Here is a 26072-nt window from a genome sequence, read left to right on the forward strand (position 1 = left end):
TAGGGGTACCGGCTGTGGGAGGGGGCGGCTCCCATGATCTCCTTGCTACCAGCTCTGCTGGGCCCTGCTGCCCTTTGTGGGCCGGTAGCAGCTGTTACTGACCCCCCCCTGGGCATTTCCATTTCCTGCCCTCACAGCGCAGGGCCTCGGCCATACGGCACGCAGGACACCCAGCTCTCCCATGCTCAGCCTCCCATTCCCGTGCTGGCCCGGACCCGACCGTCCCCAGCTGGGCTCCTGGCCCAGAGCGGCAGCGGTGGTGCTCCGGCCCCAGCTTTGGTCTGGGCCCCAGGAGGAACCCTGCGGTGTGCCAGACCTGCAGCGAGTCTCGCTCTCACAGCGCCACCTCCCCCTTGGACGGGCCCGCTGGCCTGCAGCATGGCACATGCCGTTCAGCAAGTCCAGCTGGAGCCGTGCCCGCTCTGCAGGGATTCAGGCGCCTCGCCTGCAGCGTTGCCCGACCTGGCGGGTGTGTGTTGACTGGGCCACGGCAGAGGAAGCCCTTAGACCCTCTAGTGAGGGGACAGCTGATGCCTCGCTCATCCTGGTGAGCCCCGAGCCACACAGGGAGCTGGCTCAAGCACTCACCTCTTTCATCAACCCCCCGGTGAGACCCCTGACCCCTTCTTGCCCTCAGCTCTCCTCCCCCACCTCCCCTCACCCCCTCCTCTGCCCACTACCAGGGGATGCTGCACAGCTCACCTGCTGCGCGGTGGGGGAATCCACAGCCCTGTGGGTCACCGGTTGCTAGGCATCAAGATCTGGGCAATTGGATTTGCTGTTGCCTTTTCACATGCTCTGTTGCTATGGGGACCAAGCCCCCGACAGAGGTGACACCCAGACCTGGGTCCGAGCTGGCACTGGGAGCAAAGCGGCTGTGTAACCGTGTGGAAGATCAGGGAAACTGAGGCACAGACCAGGCTCTCAAAAGCGTCCCTATTTCAGCGTGAGCCCTTGGGGCCAGGCATCAGCATTTACCAGGCCCAGCACTTGCATGCCTGCAAGCCATCTCAGCAGCAGCTTCGCCGGCCAATCCTCTGGCCAGAGCGCCGGTCCCGGGCCCTGGAAGCTGGGAATGCAGCCTCCACAGCTCTTCCACCTGCACTCTGGGAATACCCTGCCACATCATGCTGGGCCGGGCATTGGGGAAGTGCTATTGCCACTCACTGCCCCACCATTGCTGCAGCCCGCAGCTCAGTCCCAGAACCCTCCCCCATTCCTGTCTCCTGCTGCCCCCTGGGGCTCCTGGCTGCCCCCCCACCCTCCCCGCTGCTTGTTCCCTGGGAATTTGTTTCCATGCAGAGGGGGGCTGGGCAGCAGGAGATCCAGCTCTCTCGCTCTCTCTCTCTCATATAGCAGTCTGGCCTGAGCTCTAGGGCTGTACTGTACTGATCAGAGCCAGCCTGGGCAGAAAGCATTGCACTCTAGGGATGTCTGCTGCTGGGCAGGGCAGCTAGCGGCTCAGGCCAGCCCTCCTCTCTCCAGGCTGGATCGCAAGCGGAGAGAAGCAGCCAGTGCCCATGGCAGACACAGGAGATTCAGCTGCCTCACCCACTAGCAGACTACAGCACCCCCCTCCTCCCCCCTGTGGTCAGTTGCTGGAGGCTGACAGCCATGGAGGAGCCCAGGTGCTGTAAGCCCCATCCCTGGCACATGTGGAGGAGAGGGGAGGTATGTGGCAGGGTGCATGTTCAGAATGCTTTTTTTTTTGGCAAGTGTCACCCTGTTGACTCATGTAGCGTGTGGCCAGCAATGCCCCTACATCCCTTTCTGCAGCCTCCTTCCTAGAGACTCCCAACGTCCAGCCCTCAAGGTTGTAAAGATCACACTACGCCTCCCCACTACAGCTCATTCAAAACCTCATGATGGGACTTCAAAGTTCAGAATGAACTACGTGAGCTTTTCAACTAACGCATCAGGGCCAAGGGCTGGGAGTGGGGGCCACACCGAGGAACTTAAGAGTGGCCGGAGCTAGGGAAACACACAAGGAAGAACAGAGAATGGGGCAAGAAACACCAGAAAGAGCCTCGCTGCCCAAGACCAGTGTGTTTTCTCACGGGCGATACTGGACGGCAGTATATAAATAAGCAGTGTTCTCGCTGCAGCTAGTTACACCTCTTCTAAGGAACAACAAGGGTTCTGTTTGCATTTTCTCTAAAATCTCCGTCGAGTCCCACTGGCTAGAACCAGGCAGAGCGTGGGGTAGGGGGAGAAAGACTGGAGGTTATTTCAGCTGGACACTATTGAGGTTCCCAGTTTCAGGGCCCATAGACAAAAGGGCCTCGAGGAATTGCCCCAAGGGCATTAGAGCAACAAGGACAGTTTGGCTGCGTCCAGATTGGCATGATTTTCTGGAAATGCTTATAAGGGAAAAGTTTTCCGTTAAAAGCATTTTCGGAACAGAGCGTCTAGATTGGCAGGACGCTTTTCCACAAAAGCACTTTTTGCTGAAAGGCGTCCATGCCAATCTAGACGCGCTTTTCTGCAAAAAATCCCCGATGGCCATTTTTGCGATCGGGGCTTTTTTGCGGAAAACAAATCTGATCTGTCTACACTGGCCCTTTTGCGCAAAAGGGACTTTTGCCTGAACAGGAGCAGCATAGTATTTCCGCAAGAAGCCCTGATTTCTTACATTGGAAGTCAGTGCTTTTGCGGAAATTCAAGCGGCCAGTGTAGACAGTTGGCAAGTTTTTCTGGAAAAGTGGCTGATTTTCCGGAAAAACTGGCCAGTCTAGACACAGCCTTTGGGATCGAGAAAGCCTGCCTCCAGAGAAGAGGCTAAAGGAGTGGAAGTCGAGATGATCGCTTCGATGATCCACCCACCAGGGGAATGATTTCTGGTAGCAGGGGGTTCTTTACTGCAGCACAGACTCAATGCCTGGGAGCTGGAGGCAGACCAGAAATAAGACACAAATGTGGGGCTAGTTTTATAACCGGAGCGGTCTCACACTATTTTACACACAGCTGGAGGGGAGGGCCGACAGGCTGGATTACTGGGTAACCAGAGGCTTCTTACTTTCCAATTGGTCTTACTGGCAGGGCCCTGGTTCCTTCTACAACCCAGCAGTAGTCAAATACCTCAAATGTGGAGGCCAGACCATGCTTTGGGTCTACACTGTGGTACAGTCTCCTCGGGCCACACACAGAATGCCATTTAACATTAGGGAACATGCACTGGATTGGAACCCAGGTGACCAGTTCAACTCCCCTTTTCCACTGGCTGGTTTCTATGCACCTGTCAGGCCGCCTTATTGACCAAGGCTGCAGACCCTGGAGAGAGCCAACTACTCTTTCTCTTATTTGACAGAGGTTACAGAGGCTGCACGCAATCACCACAACTCGGATAAAACCCGAGATTCGTCCACTTACCACACTACATTGGACAGGTTGTCTGGAACCACTAGATCGATCTCTCCCTCTCTCTCTCTCTCTCTCTCTCACACTCACACTCACACACACAATCAACCACAGGAGTTGCAATTCTTACCACTCTCCTGCTGTCTACAAAAAGCACTTGGTGCCCAATTGTTAGATGTGTTCCTTCAAAGGGGAGAGGGCTGCAGCCTCCTGTCGGTGCACAATCCCCACTGCTGACGCAGGGAGGGAGGTTGTTTTTTACCAATATTTTAAGAGTTAGAGAGAAACTTTAAGGCAGAATTCTGCATTCTCTCCACATTGGACCCCCAACGTCAGATCACGCTGGCACTTCCTACACCGCTCCCCACACATACCAATGCCAACACTTTGCTGCACTGAGTGGGCCATGTCTGGGCTTGGCAACGCTGTCGGGGCAAGAGGGCTGCTCCGGCACCACACATCTACCCAGTGCTGAGACCCAGCGGCCTGGCCATGCGACCAACGGCCTATGATGGAATTTCTGCGTAGCAAAACGCAGAAGGGCTCTGCAGACAAAGGGATGGTGCCATACTTAAGAAAACGACCTGGGACCCAGGACAGCCAGGTTGTAGGGCACGTCCCTTACAGCAAAAGTTTAGGAGCTAATTTAACTTATGCAACATAGTTTTAGCAACACAAGCAATGCACAGAAAGCTGCACGAGTGCTGCCGGATGCAGGGGGAGTTTGATGTAAGATTCAGGCCATAAAAACAGCCCAACAAGGCCAAATCAAAGGTCCCTCTAGCCCAGTATCCTGCCTCTGGCTGTGGCACATGCCAAATGTTTCAGAGAGAATGAACTGAACAGGGCAATTATCGACTGATTCCTCTCCTGGCATCCAGCCCCAGCTTCTTCAATATTTAAGGATACCCACAGCATGAGGTCACATTCCTGCCTGTCTTGGCTAAGTCACTGATGGATCCTCCATAACTTACCTCCTTTTTGTTTTAAACCCCGCAATACTTTTGGTCCACACAACATCCCCTGGCAATGAGTTCCGCAGGTTGATTGTGCACTGGGTGAAACTCTCTCATGTTTGTTTTAAATTTGCTGCCTATTAATTTTATTGGGAGAACTGTGGCTTGTGTGTTATGTGAAGGGGTAAATGACACTTCCTTAGTCACCTTCTCCAGTCCAGCCATGATTTTATAAGCTTGCTGGGCAGTAAGACCGTACTTGCAATTTTGCCATAGCCCCACTGATTTTGTCCACAGTGGATGCGCTTACCATATCCCCCTAAAGGCTGAAGTTACAGTAAGACAGTACGGTGGTGTTAGAGGTCGGCTAGGACCTCAGGAAAGTACATCAGCTGAGGGGTGCACAAGGAACCCAGAATCAACTGAGCCCAATCTGCAGGATTCTTCATTCTGGTTTTTCCCCTCGTGTACCTGCAAAGCCTCCTCCAAGTCTAATTTTGTCTGCCAAGTGGAGGGATGCTTGCCTGAAGCACACAGCACCCCATACTTGATTCCCCTGCTGCATGGACACAAAGTTAGAGAGAAGGTTTGGCCCTTATGGAAGATTGGAGGTGGGCCGGTGCAGGCCTGGGTCGGAACTTTATTCCGCTCAGACTCTGTCAAGACAGATGGCTACAACCCTTGATTCCAACACGAAAGGGCAGAGATGCAGGACAGACAAGACGTGGGGCTGCTGGCTGTGGCCACAGTCCAAGGCAAAAACTCGCCAGAAGTGGCTGAAACCCCACCACTCAGAAAGCTGGCTGCAGGCCCCACCCCAGCAGTCAGACGCGCTTGCGGAAGGGCAGTCTGCGCTTGTCCTTAATGGCGTTCCTCTTCCTCTTCTTGCCTAGGAAGCTCTCCAGCTTCCCCTTCCCCTTCAGGGCCTTGTACTTCTCAGCCAGCTCCATTTTCCACTTCTCAGCTGTGGAAAGCCAAAGGACAAGGAGGTTTGTACTCCAAACCAGCACCACCCTCTTAGAGCCACTTCTGAGCTGCCCTGCCCACTCCCTAGCCCCAGCCGATGGCTCGTCTGCCACGTACCTTGTGACGACATGCTTCTTCCAGGCAGCCCATGAGCCACCGGCTCCCCAGCGATAGACAACAGCTCTGCACACATGCACAATCACCCCCTCCCCCCTTTGGGCATACACTGGTCACAGTAACACCGCAGTTAAGCCTAGAGGCCCCTGCCTTGACACCAAGGCTCCACTGTGCCAGGTGCTGTACACACACGAAGGGACAGCCCCAAAGAGCTCGCCATCGAAACAGATGACTACCGGCCCCAGGGCAGTGAGATGCAAAGGCACAGGGAGCCCATGAAAGAGCAGGGAGCTGAGCCAGATCTCCTGAATCCCAATCAAGCACCTTGCCAATGGGCGCTGCCTTCCCCTCTCAGACGCTGGCACAGGGACCGTGAGTAACCTCTTTAAAAGCATCGTCTGGCCTATTGCCTAGGAATGAGGTTCAGGCTCTTTGGACGGGTTTACCCTCACCTGTCTAACATGCTTGGCACAACAGGAGCGCTAGGGAGGCCAGCGCCTGTTCCGCTCTTCTCAAACAGCCTGTCACGGCGCTGCTGCTAGATTCCCCCTCCTACGCCAGCAGTTAAACTATCCCCCCAGCCTAGGGGGGTTTTCTTATACAGGAGCTTTTTCAATCTGCTCACTAGTACCGAGGTGCAGGGACCAAACAGTGATGGCAAACTGTCAGCAACAGGTGCACCTCCTGGGGGACACAGCGCCACAGCTTCCTGAACTTACATTTCTTCAGGTAGAAGGGCTTCCTTCCCTGCAGGGCCTGCTCCCTCCGCTCTCTCTTCAACACCAGCTCTTTCTCCCTCTGCCTCTGCTGCTCCTTCTGAGCCTCCTCTTGCTGCGTCTGGGAAGCAAAGCCAGAAGCACGTCACGGATGTCTAGGCCGTGCTCCAGGCAGCCACACCGGAGCCATGCGTGCTTGCCAGCCGCTGCCACCTCCCTCCCATTGGAGCAGCGAGCTGGTACCTAAGACACTAACTCACCATGCGCTTTAGGAGCTGCTGCAGTTTCTCTCGCTGCTCCACATTCTTGCTTTTCTTCAGCTGCTTCTGAACTATCTGCAGGAGAGAGCAATACCCGGTGAGTCCCACTGTGGGCCACCCTCTCCTTTGAGGCCGGTGTGATGGGCCCTTAGAAGATGCCCTGCTGAAGCAGACTCTTCTGCCCCAGCACAAGCAAAGCAAGCAGTGTCACCTCTTTCTCCCTCTTCTTGAGAGTATCCAGGAAACTGTAGGTCTTCTCAAACACAGCTGGGTCGTACTCCCCAGACAGGTCGTCAAAGCGAGGGTCTCTCTGCACCTGCACCGAGTGGGGGAGGGGTTAGAGCCAAGAGTAGAAAACCTGAATGCATCTTGCTCGCTCTCCCTATCTGGCCAAGAGCTATTTCCTGTATCTAGGTCTCTTGCTATGGGCGTTCATTTTTTCATCAGAGATCTGGAAGAAAACATGAAAGTCAACGATAAAGTTTGCAGATGCAAACATTAGGGAAGTGGTAAATAATGCAGAGCAGGTCACTGTTACAAAGCACGCCGGGGCACATACGAGAGCAAGCAAACACTGTATTTTAACATGGCCCAGCATAAAGTCATACAACCAGGAACAAAGAATGCAGGCCATGCCTATGGGACGAGGGCCTCTGACACAGTGACTCTGAAAACGAGTTGTGCGTCAGACAATCAGCCATGGCAAATGCAAACCGAGGATGAATCAGGGGAGGAATGTTAATGTCATGACACAAGGCACTGGACAGACCTCCTTTGGAATTCTAGTCACCTACAGTCAAGAAAGACGAATTCAAACTGGAGCAGGGGCGGAGAAGAATGATTAGGATGATCTTACGAAAGGAGGCAAGGCTCAGAGGGGATAGGATTATGTACTGTAAATACATCAGGGAAGATAAAGACCTATTTAAGCTAACAGACAATACTGGCACAAACACAAATGGGGGTAAACTAGCCTTGAACAAGTCCAGGCTGGAAATTGGATGATATCTGACCATCAGTAGTGTGTGTTTCTGGAACAGCATCCCAGTAAGAACTGATGGAGCAAATCACTTGAGAGCTAAACAAAGGGAGGCGTGTGATTGTGTGAGGAGGTTGCTTGTGACTGCCGGTAGAAAGGCATAGTAGCCCCGGCGGCCCATCTGATTTTCCTGAAATCCCACACTTCAGGACTTCAGCTGACCACATGCAGAAGATTGGACAAGATTCTACTTGACTCTCACTTGTTTGGGTCTTTTTATCTTCTTCCACTGCAGCATCAGAGAAGGCCACGGGTGGAGATGGGACACTGGATGAAACGGGCAGGTGGTCTGAGGTGGCTCCAAGCAGTCTCTTTCTCTGTTGCCTGACTGGTTGGTTCTTGCTCACAGCCTCAGGGTCTAACTGATCATCATACATGGATGTCAGGAAGGAATTTTCCCCCAGCGCACTCTGACAGTGACCTTCAGGGGGTTTCACCTTCCTCTGCTGTCTCTTGCCAGATCTATCTGGGTGTATCTTACTGGTCCCCACAGAGGCAGGAAATGGTTTTAGGCACTGAGGATACTGCCTAAGTCAAGTAACAGTCTAGTCTCCTGCAGGCTGCATCCCTTGTCTAATTTCAGTTGTCGGGTCTAGTACGGGTGCTGCGCAGTGTAGGTGCCCTGTGACGTACAGTAGGTCAGATGAGATGATGTTGTGGTACCTTCAGGCCTTAAACTCTGAGCTCTCAGTGCGCTGCTGTGGCCAACAAGGCTAATGAGACCCTGGGGCATACAAACAGGGGACTGGAGTAGGAGCAGAGAGGTTATTTTACTTCTGTATTTGGCCCTGGTGTAATCACTGCTGGAACCCTGGGTCCAGCTCTGGGACCCACAATTCAGGAAGGCTGTTGCTAACTGGACAGGGGTCAGAGAAGAGCCATTAAAGGCTTAAGCTTCTCTTTGTTACACTAAACAGATGGCGCCCGAGAAGACGGGTTTCTAATCCTTTAATCATTCTTGTGGCTCTTCTCTGATCCTTCTTCAATTTATCAACATCCTTTTTGAACTGTGGGCCCCAGACCTGGACATAGGCTTCCCACAGCAGTCACACCAGTGCCAAAAACAGATACAATGACCCCAGCTTTGACTCATGACTCCCATTTATGCATCCCAGGATTTCATTAGCCCTCTTGGCCACTGCAGCACACTGGGAGCTCATGTCTGGCTGATACCCAGCAGGATTCCCAAACCTTTTTCCAAGTCATGGCTTCCCAAAATACAGTATGGGGGCCTCTACTCTGGGTTCCTAGTGGCACACATTAGCCATAACAACACACATTGTTTGTGAGAGACCAAAGCCTACAAGTGATCCAGATTGCTCTGAATCAGTGACCTGTCCTCTTTGTTATTTACAACTCTCCCGATTTCGGTATTCTCTGCAGTCTTTCCCAGCAATGACTTTATGCTATCGTCCAGGTCGCTAACAGAGATTTTAAGTAGTACAGGGCCAAGAACAATACCTGAGGGCACCCACGATGATTCCCTGCTTACAATTACATTTTGAGACCTATCAGTTAGGTTGTGGCAGATTCTCCACCACCGGCAATTTTAACGTGTAAGAACCTCATTCAGAGCAACGCTACAGCCTACATTATGTAGGGGATCAGACTGGATGACCACAGTGATCCGTCCTGGCCTTAGAATTGATCCATCTAGGACTAGCTGGAGCAGCACCATTTCCTCCACATATCTACTTGCAGCATCAAACTTGCTCCGCAAAGCCTCAGAGGTTGGTGGGTCCATGCCATTCCCACAGGCTGCCATCTGGGTCGCAGCCCCTTGTGCTGTCTCTGCCACACACACCTCATGTCCCTCCGCAGCCCCCAAAGGAACCAACTCCTACCCTGGGAGAGAGCACTTACTGTCTTTTTAACAGAAACCACTTGGCGCAGAAAGGGGACCCGTTTCTTGGCAGAAATCTCCAGGGGCCTGAGGAAGAAAACAAAACACGTTAGAAAGAGAAAGGAGGCAGCCACCCGGAGAAGTCCCTGTCTGCAGTGGGCTCGGGTGCACTGCAGGCAGGGGTCTTCCGGCCTGGCCAGAACACCCTCCCCACCTGCCCACCCTTTAATCGGTTAACTGGCTAACCGTCACATTTAACTGGTTAACCAATTAAACAGGATTTCACATCCCTAATGGCTATCCATGTGGCAAAGGGACAGACCGCTCCCAGGGAAACACGACAAAGGATCTCTCGTGTGCCATGCTAGCGGCTCTGATCCACCTGGATGACCCAGAAGACACCTTGAGGGGCTCTCATCATGCTTGCAGGGGATCCCAGGCTGTGCACACATGCTGCTGTTGCCCAGAAAGGGCTCCGGGACACCTTTACCCCTGTTTGCTAGGTTGCAGCCTGGTCCTAGGTTTTGTATAGTTCGATGGCTTCTTCCCACTAGTCATCTGCTGATACGCTTTGATTCCGATGCTGCTCCGCAGCTGCAGCAGTTCCTCAAAAGACATTAAGGATAGTTCTGGCAAAGAGAAAACAAAGAGGGACTCAGCCTCACAGTAGCCAGACACACACTTCCACCCTAACAGCCCCCAAAGCCTGATGTACTGGAATCCTTGCTGTACAAAGGATACAGGAAAAGCTTCAGAGGGGGTAGCCAAGTTAGTCTGTAACTGGAAAACCAACTAATTGCCTAGCAGCACCTTAAAGACTAATAAAACATGTAAATGGGATCATGAGCTTCTGTGGGCACAGCCCACTTCTTCAGATGACCCAAGGGCAGCTGCAATGCCGCCACTCACAAAACACTCCCACCCCCAAGCACAGGAGCAGCCAGAAGGTCAGGCTGACCGACTGACTCTTGAGTTTCTCCCTCCTAACCATCCCATGAAGCATTTCCACTCCCTTCCAATGCAGAGACTCCCAAGACTCCCTCCTTAGCTTCTCCCTGCCAGATCATCCGATGGCCAGGAGGCTACTACCTCCAGTCTTTCACCTGGTCGCTCAAGAGGCATTCAAACTTTCTTCCAGCGGGCACGTTGTGTACCTGTGATGTGTTACCCCCACAGCCCCACCCTAATTGTACTGAAACTCCCTCACTCCTAGTCCTCTCCTTGCTCAGCATGACACTCAGCTCATCTCTCATTCTGCTCTGGAGTCTTTTTACACAGGAAATCATTTACCTTTGCATCAAGATTGCTCAGACGGGGTAGAGAAAAGTTCTGTTAGGTCCATTTCATCTCAGAGTCAGAGTTTAAAACCAGAAGGGACCAATACATAGAACTGGAAGGAACCGCAAAGAGTCACCAAGTCCAGTCCCCTGCACTCCTGGCAGGGCCAAGCACCATCTAGACCATCCCTGACAGGTGTTTGTCTATCTTGCTCTTAAAAATCTCTAATGATGGAGATTCCACAACATCCTTAGGCAATTTATTCCACTGCTTAATTATCCTGCCAGGAAGTCTTTCCTAATGTCCAACTTAAATCTCCCTTGCTACAATGTAAACCCATTGCTTCTTGGCCTATCATCAGAGGTTAAGGAAAATATTTTTTCTCCCTCCTCCTTGTAACAACTTTTTAGGTACTTGAAAGCTGTTAAGCCCCCCCTCAGTCTTCTTTTCTTCCAGACTAAACAAACCCAACTATTTCAGTCTTCTCTTGTAGGTCACGTTTTCTAGACCTTTAATCATGTTTGTGGCTCTTCTCTGGACCTTCTCCAGTTTCTCCACATCTTTCCTGAACTGTGGCACCTAGAACTGGACACAATACTCCAGTTGAGACCTAATCAGACAAAGCAGAGCAAAAGAACGACTGCTCGTGTCCTGCTCACAACACTCCTGCTAATATATCCTAGAACGATGTTTGCTTTTTTTTTTTTTGCAAGTGTCACACTGTAGACTTTTAGCTCGTGGATCATTATGACCCCTAGATTCCATTCTGCAGTGCTCCTTCCTAGACAGTCCCTTCCCATTCTGTATGGCTATGTCTAGACTGCAAGCCTCTTTCGAAAGAGCGCGTCTAGACTACAATACGCGGATCGGAAAATCGATCCGTTTTTTCGAAAAAGAGCGTCCTGACTGCTGGACGCTCTTTCGAAATTCAAAGCCACCCGGAACTGCGTCTGCCGGGGCATGGGGGCAGCATTTCCTTCTGGGTGCTGCTGCCTGCCTGCCCTTTGCAGAGACGCGGCGTGGTTAAAGGGACACTCCTGAACACCCGTTGCTCTGCTCCTGCAGCTGCCTTTGCTGTCCCTCGAGGAAGTAAGCAAGGCATTGCAGTGCTGGTTTGGAGTGCTCAGCTTCCTGGGACACCCCAGCAGCTTTTTTCTCTGGAGGTTTTTTGGTTTGAGACCCATTTTTGTGGCATGGAGCCAGAGCTGCCCCTGGGCAGGCGATGGCCCCACACCATCATACTGCAGCTGTTGCTGCATCTGCATGACACAGTCATGAGGCTACGTCCCCAGCTGGACCCAGACCAGAGGTACGAAGGGCTCCTCCGTCAAGCAGCCGCACTGCCCTTGCCTCCAAACTTCTTTGTGGACAGGCGTGTTTGGAGGCTTGACACCAGCTCTGACTGGTGGGACCGGCTCGTGATGGAGATCTGGGATGACCAAGAGTGGCTACGCAACTTCAGGATGCGAAAGACCACTTTCCAGGAGCTGTGTACCTGGCTCGCCCCTGCTCTGCAACGGCAAGACACCCACCTGCGGCTCGCTATCCCCCTGGAAAAGAGGGTCGCCATTGCCCTCTGGAAGCTGGCAACCCCCGACAGCTACCGCTCCGTGGGACACCAATTTGGAGTGGGCAGGTCTACCGTTGGATCCATCCTGATGGAGGTAAGTCATTGTCTGGGGACAGTCACAGTTTGGGGTGGGGGGAAGGGAGACTGTCAGGAAGGGCCAAGTGGAGTGGGAGTGGGAGGGAGCTCCTCCACTCACCCTGAATTGTTGGGGGGGGGGGGGTTCTGAGGAGGGGATTCCCGGGGTGTTTGAGAGGGAAGGTGGGCGGTGGGTTCTCCTCCTAAGAGATAAGGCACCCCTTCTAACATTTTGTTGTCTGTCTCGTTCTGCAGGTGGTGAGGGCCATCAATTCGGAGCTGCTCAACAGGCTCATCTGTCTACAAGACCTGGACAGCGTCATGGCCGGCTTTGCTGCCCTTGGCTTCCCGAATTGTGGAGGAGCGCTCGATGGGACACACATTGCAATCCGTGCACCGCCCCATCGAGCAGCCCAATTCATCAACAGAAAGGGCTACTTTTCTATGGTCCTCCAGGCCCTGGTCGACCATCGTGGCCAGTTTTCTGACATTTGTGTTGGGTGGTCAGGGCGGGCACATGATGCCCGCATCTTCAGGAACTCGTACCTCTACCGGAGGCTTCAGGCAGGAACATTTTTCCCGCATCACGAGTTTGCGGTTGGGGATGTGCACATGCCGGTGTGCATAGTGGCTGATGCCGCCTACCCCCTGATGCCATGGCTGATGAAGCCCTACACCGGCCACCTGGATGCGAGCAAGGAGCAGTTTAATGCTCAACTTAACCGGGCTCGCAACCAGGTGGAATGTGCGTTCGGACGTTTAAAAGGCAGATTCCGGTGCTTGCTCACACGTCTAGACATGGGGGAGAGCAACATCCCTGAGGTGGTGGCCGCGTGTTGCGTTCTCCATAACCTGGTGGAGAGGAAAGGGGAGGCCTTCCTACCAGGGTGGGGTAGAGGTGGTGATGGCCAGGAGAGGCACTTTGCCCAGCCCCGGACAGCTGCCATCCGCCAGGCTCACCGGTCTGCTGTTGGCATACGGGAGGCCCTTCGGGAGCAATTCTCAAGTGGAGGCCACTGACTCTACTGAGGGGCTTCTGCCTGGGGACTGGGCCCTGGCCCAATAGAAGCTTCCCTCCACAACCCATCTCCTGACCCTGTTTAGAGAAATCATTAACACCAGGGTTTGTTGCAAAATAAAATGTTCTGTTTAATTTTTTTACATATCTCTCAAAAAATAGTATACGTGTAGCAAAAATAAAAAAACTTTTTTTCATTTTTGATGTTGACAAAACTATTTACAATAAACAAACATATTGTTGAACCCTTTCTTTGTGCTTTAACTGGGGTGATGGGGGTGCTTGAAAGCTGGAGGGGGAAGGGGACTTGAAACCTGGAGGGGGGAAGGGGATCAGGTTGCACGGTGGTTGCCTGATTTCCCTCTCCTGCCTGGGCCTCGTGTTTGGGGTGCTCCATGGCTACGGGATCGGGTGGTGCACCTGTCGGTTGGCTGGCTGGGGTGCTCTTGGGACGTGGAGGCCTGGGGGAGAGGAGGGCCAGGGGGAGAGAGGGGCTGGGGAACTGGGGGGGCTGGGGGAGAGGGAGGTCCAAGGGGGGAAAGGGATGCTGTTGTGGAAGGGGGGTTTGGTGGGATAGGGTCATGGGGTGCTGGAGGAGCAGGACCAGGCACAGGAGCAGGCAAGCTGCAGACCTCCCTGAGAGTGGCAGTCAGGGACGTGCGCTGCAGGACCAGCTCCTCCATGAGCCGGTCACGCCAGCGATCCTCTGCCTCCGCCCTCTCTCTGAGGATGGAGTTGAACTCCTGCACGGCCTCCCCGTGCTGCCTGAGGATGTCCGCATAGACACGCCTGTGTCTGCGGCTCCCATGTCCCCGAGATGGAGATGGAGGTGGGGCTGGGGTGCTGCGGCCCTCTTGCACGGCTGGTCCGGCTGTGGAGGAAAAGAAGAAGACACAATCAGTCCTAAAAAACTGGACTCTGTAGCATTTAAAATACTAACAGGATGGTTTATTAGGGGATGAGCTTTCCTGGGCCAGACCCGCTTCCTCAGATCAGAGTAACACGGCTACATTTCTATCACAATCAATCAGTCATGTGTGCAACAGCTGTCCAAAAGGGCATGCCCTCTCCTTGAGACAGAGGAATCAGACATTCTGAAGGTAACACTGTGTGTGAGAGACCTGGGCATCAGCCTGAGCATGACAGGTTTCCCTTGTGCATCACCCACTGTGCACCCACCTCCCTCCCGACCCTCACCCTGGAGCCAGTCACCCAGACCCCACAGGCCTCCCAGGCGTCATCTGGCGCAGGAGAGGAAGCAGCAGGTGAGTACAGTGAGGTTGTGTAACACCCGGGGGGGGGGGGGGGAGGTGGGTGCACAGTGGGTGATGCACAAGGGAAACCTGTCATGCTCAGGCTGATGCCCAGGTCTCACACACACAGTGTTACCTTCAGAATGTCTGATTCCCCTGTCTCAAGGAGAGGGCATGCCATTTTGGACAGCTGTTGCACACATGACTGATTGATTGTGATAGAAATGTAGCCGTGTTACTCTGATCTGAGGAAGTGGGTCTGGCCCAGGAAAGCTCATCCCCTAATAAACCATCCTGTTAGTATTTTAAGTGCTACAGAGTCAGTTTTTTAGGACTGATTGTGTCTTCTTCTTTTCCTCCACAGCCGGACCAGCCGTGCAAGAGGGCCGCAGCACCCCAGCCCCACCTCCATCTCCATCTCGGGGACATGGGAGCCGCAGACACAGGCGTGTCTATGCGGACATCCTCAGGCAGTACGTGGAGGCCGTGCAGGAGTTCAACTCCATCCTCAGAGAGAGGGCGGAGGCAGAGGATCGCTGGCGTGACCGGCTCATGGAGGAGCTGGTCCTGCAGCGCACGTCCCTGACTGCCACTCTCAGGGAGGTCTGCAGCTTGCCTGCTCCTGTGCCTGGTCCTGCTCCTCCAGCACCCCATGACCCCACCCCACCAAACCCCCCTTTCACAACAGCATCCCTTTTCCCCCTTGGACCTCCCTCTCCCCCAGCCCCCCCAGTTCCCCAGCCCCTCTCTCCCCCTGGCCCTCCTCTCCCCCAGGCCTCCACGTCCCAAGAGCACCCCAGCCAGCCAACCGACAGGTACACCACCCGATCCCATAGACATGGAGCACCCCGAACACGAGGCCCAGGCAGGAGAGGGAAATCAGGCAACCACCGTGCAACCTGATCCCCTTCCCCCCTCCAGGTTTCAAGTCCCCTTCCCCCTCCAGCTTTCAAGCACCCCCATCACCCCAGTTAAAGCACAAAGAAAGGGTTCAACAATATGTTTGTTTATTGTAAATAGTTTTTTCAACATCAAAAATGAAAAAAAGTTTTTTTGTTTGCTACACGTATACTATTTTTTGAGAATATGTAAAAAAAGTAAACAGAACATTTTATTTTGCAACAAACCCTGGTGTTACTGATTTGTCCAAACAGGGTCAGGAGATGGGTTGTGCAGGGAAGCTTCTATTGGGCCAGGGCCCAGTCCCCAGGCAGAAGCCCCTCAGTAGAGTCAGTGGCCTCCACTTGAGAATTGCTCCCGAAGGGCCTCCCGTATGCCAACAGCAGACCGGTGAGCCTGGCGGATGGCAGCTGTCCGGGGCTGGGCAAAGTGCCTCTCCTGGCCATCACCACCTCTACCCCACCCTGGTAGGAAGGCCTCCCCTTTCCTCTCCACCAGGTTATGGAGAACGCAACACGCGGCCACCACCTCAGGGATGTTGCTCTCCCCCATGTCTAGGCGTGTGAGCAAGCACCGGAATCTGCCTTTTAAACGTCCGAACGCACATTTCACCTGGTTGCGAGCCCGGTTAAGATGAGCATTAAACTGCTCCTTGCTCGCATCCAGGTGGCCGGTGTAGGGCTTCATCAGCCACGGCATCTGGGGGTAGGCGGCATCAGCCACTATGCACACTGGCATGTGCACATCCCCAACCGCAAACTCGTGATGCGGGAAAAATGTTCCTGCCTGAAGCCTCCGGTAGAGGTACGAGTTTCTGAAGATGCGGGCATCATGTGCCCGCCCTGACCACCCAACACAAATGTCAGAAAACTGGCCACGATGGTCGACCAGGGCCTGGAGGACCATAGAAAAGTAGCCCTTTCTGTTGATGAATTGGGCTGCTCGATGGGGCGGTGCACGGATTGCAATGTGTGTCCCGTCGAGCGCTCCTCCACAATTCGGGAAGCCGAGGGCAGCAAAGCCGGCCATGACGCTGTCTAGATCTGGTAGACAGATGAGCCTGTTGAGCAGCTCCGAATTGATGGCCCTCACCACCTGCAGAACGAGACAGACAACAAAATGTTAGAAGGGGTGCCTTATCTCTTAGGAGGAGAACCCACCGCCCACCTTCCCTCTCAAACACCCCGGGAATCCCCTCCTCAGAACCCCCCCCCAACAATTCAGGGTGAGTGGAGGAGCTCCCTCCCACTCCCACTCCACTTGGCCCTTCCTGACAGTCTCCCTTCCCCCCACCCCAAACTGTGACTGTCCCCAGACAATGACTTACCTCCATCAGGATGGATCCAACGGTAGACCTGCCCACTCCAAATTGGTGTCCCACGGAGCGGTAGCTGTCGGGGGTTGCCAGCTTCCAGAGGGCAATGGTGACCCTCTTTTCCAGGGGGATGGCGGGCCGCAGGTGGGTGTCTTGCCGTTGCAGAGCAGGGGCGAGCCAGGTACACAGCTCCTGGAAAGTGGTCTTTCGCATCCTGAAGTTGCGTAGCCACTCTTGGTCATCCCAGATCTCCATCACGAGCCGGTCCCACCAGTCAGAGCTGGTGTCAAACCTCCAAACACGCCTGTCCACCAAGAAGTTTGGAGGCAAGGGCAGTGCGGCTGCTTGACGGAGGAGCCCTTCGTACCTCTGGTCTGGGTCCAGCTGGGGAAGTAGCCTCATGACTGTGTCATGCAGATGCAGCAACAGCTGCAGTATGGTGGTGTGGGGCCATCGCCTGCCCAGGGGCAGCTCTGGCTCCATGCCAAAACAATGGGTCTCAAACCGAAAAACCTCCAGAGAAAAAAGCTGCTGGGGTGTCCCAGGAAGCTGAGCACTCCAAACCAGCACTGCAATGCCTTGCTTACTTCCTCGAGGGACAGCAAAGGCAGCTGCAGGAGCAGAGCAACGGGTGTTCAGGAGTGTCCCTTTCACCACGCCGCGTCTCTGCAAAGGGCAGGCAGGCAGCAGCACCCGGAAGGAAATGCTGCCCCCATGCCCTGGCAGAAGCAGTTCCGGGTGGCTTTGAATTTCGAAAGAGCGTCCAGCAGTCAGGACGCTCTTTTTCGAAAAAGCGGATCGATTTTCCGATCCGCGTATTGTAGTATTCGTAAGTATCTTTCGAAAGCGCCTCTTTCGAAAGAAGCCTGCAGTCTAGACATAGCCTTAATGTCCCCTTTTAGAGCCAACACATCAAATCTTTGTTGTTGTTTTTTTAAAATCATGATTTCATTCAGGTCCTACCTCCACCAGATACTCACTCAGTGTTTTTTTACAAACACAATTTCTATTTTATATCATGCTTCTCTTCCCCCGCCCCCATTACTGTATAAGAGACCCACACAAACAAGGGAGACTACAAAAATGACTACAAGAGAGTACAGGGAAATGCACATGGTATGGAAACAAAACCAAGATAAATGTGTCTCTAGTACCTTTTAGTGGCAGTGATTTCACATGTGACTTGCAACTATAGCATGTAAAACGTTCAGAGGTGTGACTGTCAAGTAGATAGCACGACTGTCAGCGCATTACTTCTAGTTACACCCTGAACAGTTCATCTTCCTCCTGCTTACACCTTTAAACCAGCCAAGACACTTACCCTCGCTTTCTCAGGCTAGACAGATACAGTCCCTTCAATACTTCATGAGATTAAGTGTCTGGGACTAATACAACAGCCCTGATGTGACGGCCAGTGCAATCACTTCCCTACACATGACACAACACCTCTGAACATGCAGCCCAAATGCTGCATTCCATGTTAGGATTGTCACATTGGATCAGACCTTTGCTCCACCAAGCCAGCTATCCCGCCCTTGGCGGTCACCAATATTTCTGCTTCAAAAAGCAAAGCGCACTAACAAAACTGGTCAACTGCATGCACACTCCTGCCTGACCCCATTATGAGAGAGCATCTTGATGCAGAAGGTTCAATTACTGTAAGTGCCTTTACTGAAGTAGAATTTAGAATCACAGAACACTAGAACTGGAAGGGACCTCAAGAGATTATCAGGTCCGGTCCCCTGCCCACACAGCAGGACCAAGCACCAGCTACACCATGCCTGGTCCTGATAGATGCCTGTTGAACCTGCTGTTAAATATCTCCAGGGATGGAGATTCCACAGCCTCCCTAGGCAATTTATTCCAGTGTTTCACAACCCTGACAGTTGGGAAGTTTTTCCTAACGTCCAGCTTAAACCTCCCTTGCTGTAATTTAAGCCCATTGCTTCTTGTCCTATCAGCTATCAGAGGTCAAGGAGAACAATTTTTCACCCTCCTCTACCATGTCAGCTTCATGTAGCATGGACACTCTTTCTTTCCCGTTATCAATGTCAATCAGCTTTCTATTGAACACATTTTTTAAACCATAACTTACCTTATCTCCCTTGTACTTTTGTTCGCCCTTTCATTTGATGGCTTCACTTTCTCTCTTCCTAGTCTTTCTTTAATAGGTATTTTTTTCTGTGCTGTTGTCAGCATCTGTTTTTTGTCTCTCCCTCCATCTCTTCTTCCATCTCATTGCCTAAATTACGTTCTCTACTGCCTCTTCTACAACTGAACCACTTCCACACGATTTGCCTCCGCAGACTTCTGAGGATCCGGTGGCAGGATAAGGTGCCAGACACAGAAGTCCTTTCTAGAGCAGGTCTGCCGTCAGTTTACACCCTGCTGATGAAAGCTCAGACACGCTGGGCAGGCCATGTTGCAAGGATGCCAGATCATCGCATCCCTAAACAGCTCTTCTATGGTGAGCTGTTTCAAGGGAAGCGATCGCACGGGGGACAAAAGAAGCGATACAAAGATACGCTTAAAGCCTCTCTCAAGTCCCTGGATATTGACACAACCTCCTGGGAGACCCTGGCACAAGACCGATCAACATGGCACACGCTGATCTACCAAGGCTGTCAAACATCTGAAGCCAGAAGGACAATCATAGCACAAGAGAAGCGAGCACTCCGTAAAGCCAGAGTTGCAAAAGCTGCAACAGTGGTGCCCACACATGTCTGCCCGACATGTGGCAGAACATTCCGTGCCCGTATCGGCCTTATCAGCCATTTGCGGACACACCGTGGACAGTCCACAACCCGTTAGATGTCAAGGTCCTCTTCGAAAACGATGGACGAACAACAACAACAACAACATTTTAAGCTTTTCTCTTCTTTCCCCAAATGCCCTCCCTCAAACAAAGCTCTTCTTTTCTAACCTCTCTTGTGCTCACCAACATACACTCAGGCCATTCCCTCAGTCCTGCACAGGAAGTTTTACCGAACACTCAAACAACTAAGAGCTACCTAGCTATTAAGATTATTCAATACACTCATCACAATCCAGTACAAAAATGGATGGTCTCATTATCCAAGAGCAACAGCCAAGTTGGACGCCAACTACAGCACTCACCTCCAGGTGCCAGGAAAGGTGAGAGTTCTGGGGCTCTTAGCAGGGTACCGTCCCTGGACACTACTTAAGTGAACCTTATGTCATGTAACCACACAACTACTTAGCTGGAGCGTAAGTGTGACTACCCTTTCCCTCGGCACCTTCATTCCCATCCAACTCCCTCTGGCTGCTAGATGAGTGGAGCATTCCCTCTGTAGCCTTCTGCCAGCTTGGCAAAGCTCTGCGTATCAGCAGAAGCAACAGCGACTATCTGTCTGCAGGCGGAGGACGATAGCATCAGTTACACTCCATTCACTATTGGAAGATTCTTCATAACCATAAAAACTGGACATTTTTATTATTCATATGATTTTATCTCCCTCCCCAAGATGTCAACATGTCACTACTTCCTTCTTCCTCTGAATGATTGGCTTTTCCCAGATCTGTTTTTCATATCTAACCTTTCATATCTCCTGGCTCCACTATTTCCTCAGGGATGTCTTACCATTATCACCACATGAAAATAAAAACAGCAAAAGCTGAATAGCTGATCTTTCCTCCCCCTCCTTTTTCTTACCCCTTTCTCATTGTTGTTGATAATCAAACTATCTTGGGGTAGCCCATGACTCTTCCTTTTTCTTCTCTTCTCATATCCAAACTTCAGCACCTTGTCTACTATATTTATAAGATCTGCCCCTCTACCTCAATGTTAAGGCCAGAAGGATCAGTAACTAGTTGAAAGATAGAAAACAAAGGGTAAGAAACCGTTTTCACAGTGGAGAGAGGTAAAGAGTGGAGTCCCCCAAGGATCTGTATCATGACTAGTTTGGTTCAACATATTCATAAATGATTTGGCAGGAGGAGTAAACAGCATGGTGGCAAAGTTTACAGACTATACAAAATTAATCAAGGTGGTTAAATCCAAAGCAGCCTGAAAAGTTAGAAAGGAGTCTCTCAAAACTGGGCAACAAAACAGCAGATGAAATTCAATACTAATCAATGCAAACAACACTCATTGGAAAACATAATCCCAAATAGATATACAAAATGATGGGATCTAAATTAGTGCTTACCACTCAAGAAAGATATTTGAGTAATCGTGGATAGTTCTCTGAAAACATCTGCTAAATGAACAGCAGCAGTTTAAAAAAAAAAGCTAAGAAAATGTTAGAAAACATTATGCTATATAAATCCATAGTATGGCTGCAACTTGAATGTTGGTTGCCCCAACTCAGAAAGATTAGAATTGGAAAAAGTACAAAGAAGGGCAACAAATGTTCCATACCCTTTTCATGGGAGGGGAGACTAAAAAGACTGGGACTATTCAGCTTGGAAAAGAGACAGCTGATGGGGGATATGATAAAGATCTAAAATATCATGAGTGATGTAAAGAAAATGAGTAAGAAAGTGTTATATATCCCTTCATGTAACACAAGAACTCGAGTCTCCCAATGGAATTAATAGGCAGCAGGTTACTAACTTAAGGAAATATTTTTCACACCTCACAGTCAACCTGTGGAACTCACTGCCAGGAAATGTGAAGGCCAAAAGTATAACTGAGTTTAAAAAAATTATACACATTCTGGGAGGATAGTTCATCAGTGGCTATTAGCCCAGAGGGCCAGGGATACAATCCCATGCTCCAGGTGTCCCTAAATCTCTGACTTCTAAAAGCTGGGACTGGATGACACTATGGATCCCTCAATCTATTTTCCTGTTCTGTCACTCCCATCAGCCACTGTCAGTGAGCGAGACTGATCATTGGTCTCACCAAGTATGGCCATGAGTGACCATAACTCCATAAAAGTTAATTATTGTGTTCTGGGCACTCAAGGCCAACAAAGCCTTTTAAAGTTTCAGAGGGGGAGCTGAGTTCGTCTGGAACTGAAAACACTTAAAAACAGCGAATGGTCCTGCAGCACCTTAGGGACTAACAAAACATGTAGATGGTGTCATGAGCTTTCGTAGGCACAGCCCACTGCTTCACATGGAGTTAAGGGGCCCAGGCTGCACCCATCACACAACTCTATCATCCCAGTGCCTTGCAAATTCAAGGACTCCTGACACTCACTCTCTCTCCCACCCTCCTCAACAAGAAAGTGTTTTCAGTATTTGTTGAACAGGTCGGCACTCTCGGTACCCGAGTGGTTCCACACAACGGAGTTTTCCGGAAGAAGCGAGGAGTCAAGGCTCCCTATCTGGCTGTAGGCTGTGCTTCCAGGTGGGGTTGTGCTCCCTGTCACCTGCTGCTGCCTCCAGCCCCCCAACTGTGCCAGCCCTGACCAGGGCTGTGTCCCCCACTGTGCCAACCCAGACAGAGGCCGGCCCCGCTGTCTCCAGCTTTGGCAGGGGCTGTGCCCCATCACCAGCCCAGGCTGCATACCCAGATGTCTCCAGCCCCACTCAGGTCTGAACTCCCTGCCGCCAGGTCTGGCTGGGGCTGCGCTCCTGCACTGTGCCAATCCGTCAGGGCTGTGCTCCTGGCTGTTGGCCCTGCCACCTCCAGCCCTGGCTGGGGTTGAGCACTTGCCACCAGCCCTGGCCAGAGCATTGTTCTTCACTGCACTGGCCCCGCTGGGGCTGGGCTCCCCACCACCAGCCTGAACCTGGCCTGTCAGGGCTCTCTGGTCCAGCAATATTTGTGGTCCTGCTGGATCACGGATGTTGCCAGACCAGAGAGTCCCTGATTTCAGAGGTTCAACCTGTATTTCAGAGGATTTGGTTTGGGGAGTTTAGGTGGAAGAGGTGAATTGCACATTTTACTTTAGAAGGTAAGAGATTAAATAGCCATAAATCAGAATGGCCATTTGCTGTTCACTAGTGCCCCGTAATATCTTTGCATCACTGCTTTCCAGATTTTGCGCTGAACAGCTGTGTTTCACATTCCTTTTATTTTTGGCCACATTTCTAATCTTTTTAGAGACCTCTCTATGTTCATTCTGTTCACACCACCCCCTACGCCAAGGCCAAAAGGGATCATCGTGGTCATTACAGTCTGATCTCCTGTAAAACGCGAGCCATAGATCTTTCCCAAAATAATTCCTAGAGCAGATCTTGTAGAGTTCTATTGTCAAGCTTTAGTGTTGACACACCAATTAAATAAATGGGCAGCAGAAAAGTTCACAAGTTACAAAGCTTCTGTCAGGCTCAGGAAGACAAAACTGCACCCTTAATTCACATTTGGAAGGTTATCACTAAAACTGAACAGGCTCTAAGCATTCGTGTTTTTCTAATTAAATCTTATTCTTTGCAGCCCATATAAACCATCCAGCCCCAAGAACATCAAGGAGCTATGTATCTGACACCGAGCCACATTTTATAGGTTATTTTCTTTGACTATTTATCACATTATTTCACTTGAGACTTAAATTAGATATATAAGTGGCATTTGCCAGGAGCCCTTTTGAAGGTTGAGATATTTGCATACACCAATGTTCCCACTAACCTGCTCAATCCATGTCCAGATTTTTCCATCCACGTGCAGAATAATTTTATGCATTGAGGTATGTGTGAATGTGTACCACCAGTAGAAACAAAACACCTAGCTTGTAGGCTCACGCATTACACACAACTATTGAACGATCAGCTCTAACCCATTCTCAGGCCAACGTGGCAATGTTTTCTACAGAAGACTCCAAGGTTTTGTCCAGTTTTAAGTGAATCTGATAATAATGTTCCCAATGATTCCCTAAGGTTACAGGGTTTCCCAGCCTATGGGTCGGGACCCAAATATGGGTCACCATTACATTTCAAAAGGGTCACCAAGTGTCCCTCCGGGTGGCTCTGTCCCCTCTCCTCCCCCTGTTTTTGAATTGCCTTGGGTCACCAAGTCTTCCTGAATTGTCAAAATAGGTCCCCATCTGGAAAAGGTTGGGAACCGCTGGGTTACATACTTAAAGATTCCACACCATTAGGACATAGTCTTGGTATTTAGCCTAAAGGTTTATCTATTCTATAGATTTTTACCAAGTTAATAATCATGTTGTAACTAGGGATGTGAATGTTTAACCAGTAAGCCTCACCCTTAAGGTTAACCTGTGGGGGCTGCAGCCCTGCGGTGGATCCACTGCAAACAGAGGCTGCTCCATCTGGGATGCTGAAGCAACCCTAGCCGCTGGGGCACCCTGGCCCACCACAGGCAGGGACTGCTCTGGCGTCTGGCTGGAGCAGTCTGTCCGCGGCAGTCCCTACCTGCTCCCTTTTAATCGGTTAACCAGTTAAACATACTGTTTAACCTGTTATAACCAATTGAGTATGATCTTATATCCCTAGTTGTAACAGTTTACTTCACATACAAGGTTCTAAACCAGACTGTTTTGACCTTGCTGGGGAGCAGAGCTGAAACGTGCCTGTCAGACTGTAACTGGGTTATAACAAGAAGTGTCTACTATATACCAGGGATGTCAATGTGTACCCATGTACATGGTTGACCAATGAGCCTAGGCTCTTCGGTTAATGTGCAGTTACATGCAGCCCATCTGTATCAGAGGAAGCAATGCGTGGGTGGGGTCAGTGAGGAGGCAGTAGCCAGTACACGCAGGGAGTATTCTTTCAAGCAGCTGCAGCCTCCCCACCCCCCGCATGTCAACATATAACCACACTCGTTAAACATTTACATAAATGGAGGTATTTAACATCCCTCCAGTACACCGGCTCATCTGACCAGTTCTGTGCAACTGAATTAGTCCTCCTATTTCAGGTCTCTGTTCCCAAGGACCCCTCAATATGCCATACACCAGCCAAAACCACACCCACATCCTCTATCCAGACACCAGTTGGTAAAGCTGCATGGAACACATGTACTTGGTAGTACCCAAAACATCAATGAGGAAACATATTATGCAAGCAAAAATATAGTGCAAATGCCTGAACCCTGGTAGCAGTACTTGTGAGATAGGTGCACATCAAAGAGAAAAGCAAGAGTCAGCATGGAAAGACCATCTCAGAACTGCTGATGTGTGAAACTGAAAGACAGTTTATTAAACACTTGTATTATCAGTGGTTACCTCTCTTCATATCACTCTCTGGAACAGTTTTGCTTTTTGAGATATCTTTTCCCCCAGCAGATGGCTCTTCATCACTGCTCCCAGAGATTCCACTGCCTGTCTCCTCCTCATCCTCATCCCCTGAGAAGTCCTCAGGATCACTGTAATCACTACTGCCATCGCTGTCCTCAGAGTCGTCACTGTCAGCTCCTGGGTCAATGGCAATCTCTCCTTGCAGGAGCCTTGGCTTTTTAGCATCATCACTGCACTCCCCAGAAATGCCTGATCTGCCACTTGAACTCTCCAATGGTTGCTTCCGAGCAGGAATAAGCTTAGTATCAAGGACAGCCTCTTGGGCACTTTCCTCCAGAGTCTCTGTGCCTGGGGCTTTCCTTTTGCCTTGCATCCTTCGAGACACTCCTTTTCCAAAGGAAGAAACATTCTTTCTGGGGTTGTTCCCGGGCCTGTCCTGGCGTGGCCACATCATGAGACTTTCAATGCTTCAACACAGCCTCCCAGGGCAATACGCTGTACACAGCGCTGTGGTAACCACAGAGAGGGGAAAGTGGGGGAAGCGATCAATATATTTTATTGGACCAATGTCAATAGAAACCGCACTGCACCTCCAGGTCTCCCTAGCAGACAGCGAGTGGCTTTGATCCCGCACCTGCCCGCACGCAGCCCTGTGGGGCCCGGCTGCTCCCGGGGATGAGCAGGTGGGGCACTGGCGACGCTGCTGCCCTCGTTTGGCAAATTACGTGCAGGGCCCCGGGGCCACGGCGATACTCACAGCCCACGCCGGGGGCCGCGGCTTAAGCGTGGCTGCATGGCCATGCAAATCTATGCAAATCTATGCAAATCGCTTGTTTCGCGCGGACGGGCCTGGATGGACAGACGAAGGCAAGGCCCGCTCTCGCCCCACCTGACTCTCCCACTCCCTGGAGCCCGCTCGAGCCCGCGGGGCAGGCCCGCTCGACTGGCGGCTTGTTTCTTGGGGCCCGCCCGCCCCGCCCCGCCCAGGCCGGAGTACGGGGCCCGGCCTGGGCCCGCGGCTCCCTCCAGCACCGCGGGGGGCCCACACTCACCGCGGGGGGCCCGGCGGCTCGGCACGCTAGCGAGGCTCCGCGCGGGCGGACCAGGCCTCCGCCTCCAGGCAACCGGCCCCGGTATTGCGCGTCACAGAGGCGCGACGGGGTTGTGCGCATGCGCGGGCGTGTGGGCGGGAGCGGCTCCGGCGCGCGAGGCGCTTCTCGCCTCTCAGGCGCGCGACGCCCTCGCGGAGCTCCCGTCAGTTAGCGGGGGGAGCGGAGGAGGCGCGAGGCCGGGGC

General features: G+C 51.9%; 1 protein-coding gene across 3 annotated transcripts; it reads right to left on the minus strand.

Moving 5' to 3' along the window:
* Positions 1-4935: 4935 nt before the first annotated feature.
* On the minus strand, positions 4936-25967 carry RRP36 (ribosomal RNA processing 36). 3 transcript variants are annotated; one of them, XM_075925914.2, is made up of 8 exons: positions 25830-25967; positions 24766-25284; positions 9745-9883; positions 9275-9341; positions 6584-6688; positions 6373-6447; positions 6116-6233; positions 4936-5277 (listed from the first exon to the last, which is right to left on the minus strand). In XM_075925914.2, the coding sequence occupies exons 2-8, from the start codon at positions 25229-25231 to the stop codon at positions 5138-5140; spliced, it is 1110 nt and encodes a 369-aa protein (XP_075782029.2). In that variant the 5' UTR covers positions 25232-25284; positions 25830-25967; the 3' UTR covers positions 4936-5137. The 3 variants fall into 3 exon arrangements, with proteins under 3 accessions (XP_075782029.2, XP_075782030.2, XP_075782031.2); XM_075925915.2 differs by having other exon boundaries at positions 25810-25902; XM_075925916.2 differs by lacking the exon at positions 25830-25967 and adding an exon at positions 25667-25788.
* Positions 25968-26072: the final 105 nt, after the last annotated feature.

The sequence above is a fragment of the Pelodiscus sinensis genome, chromosome 3 (genome assembly GCF_052426305.1).
Source record: "Pelodiscus sinensis isolate ZL-2025 chromosome 3, ASM5242630v1, whole genome shotgun sequence".
Classification (NCBI taxonomy): Eukaryota; Metazoa; Chordata; order Testudines; family Trionychidae; genus Pelodiscus; species Pelodiscus sinensis.

Coding starts and splice junctions, on each gene's coding strand:
- RRP36 (XM_075925914.2), bottom strand. CDS start 25,231: ATGATGTGGCCACGCCAGGACAGGCCCGGGAACAACCCCAGAAAGAAT. Junction 6,234..6,372: donor AGCAGCTCCTAAAGCGCATG/GTGAGTTAGTGT, acceptor TTTGCTTCCCAG/ACGCAGCAAGAGGAGGCTCA. Junction 5,278..6,115: donor GCCCTTCTACCTGAAGAAAT/GTAAGTTCAGGA, acceptor GGCTTTCCACAG/CTGAGAAGTGGAAAATGGAG.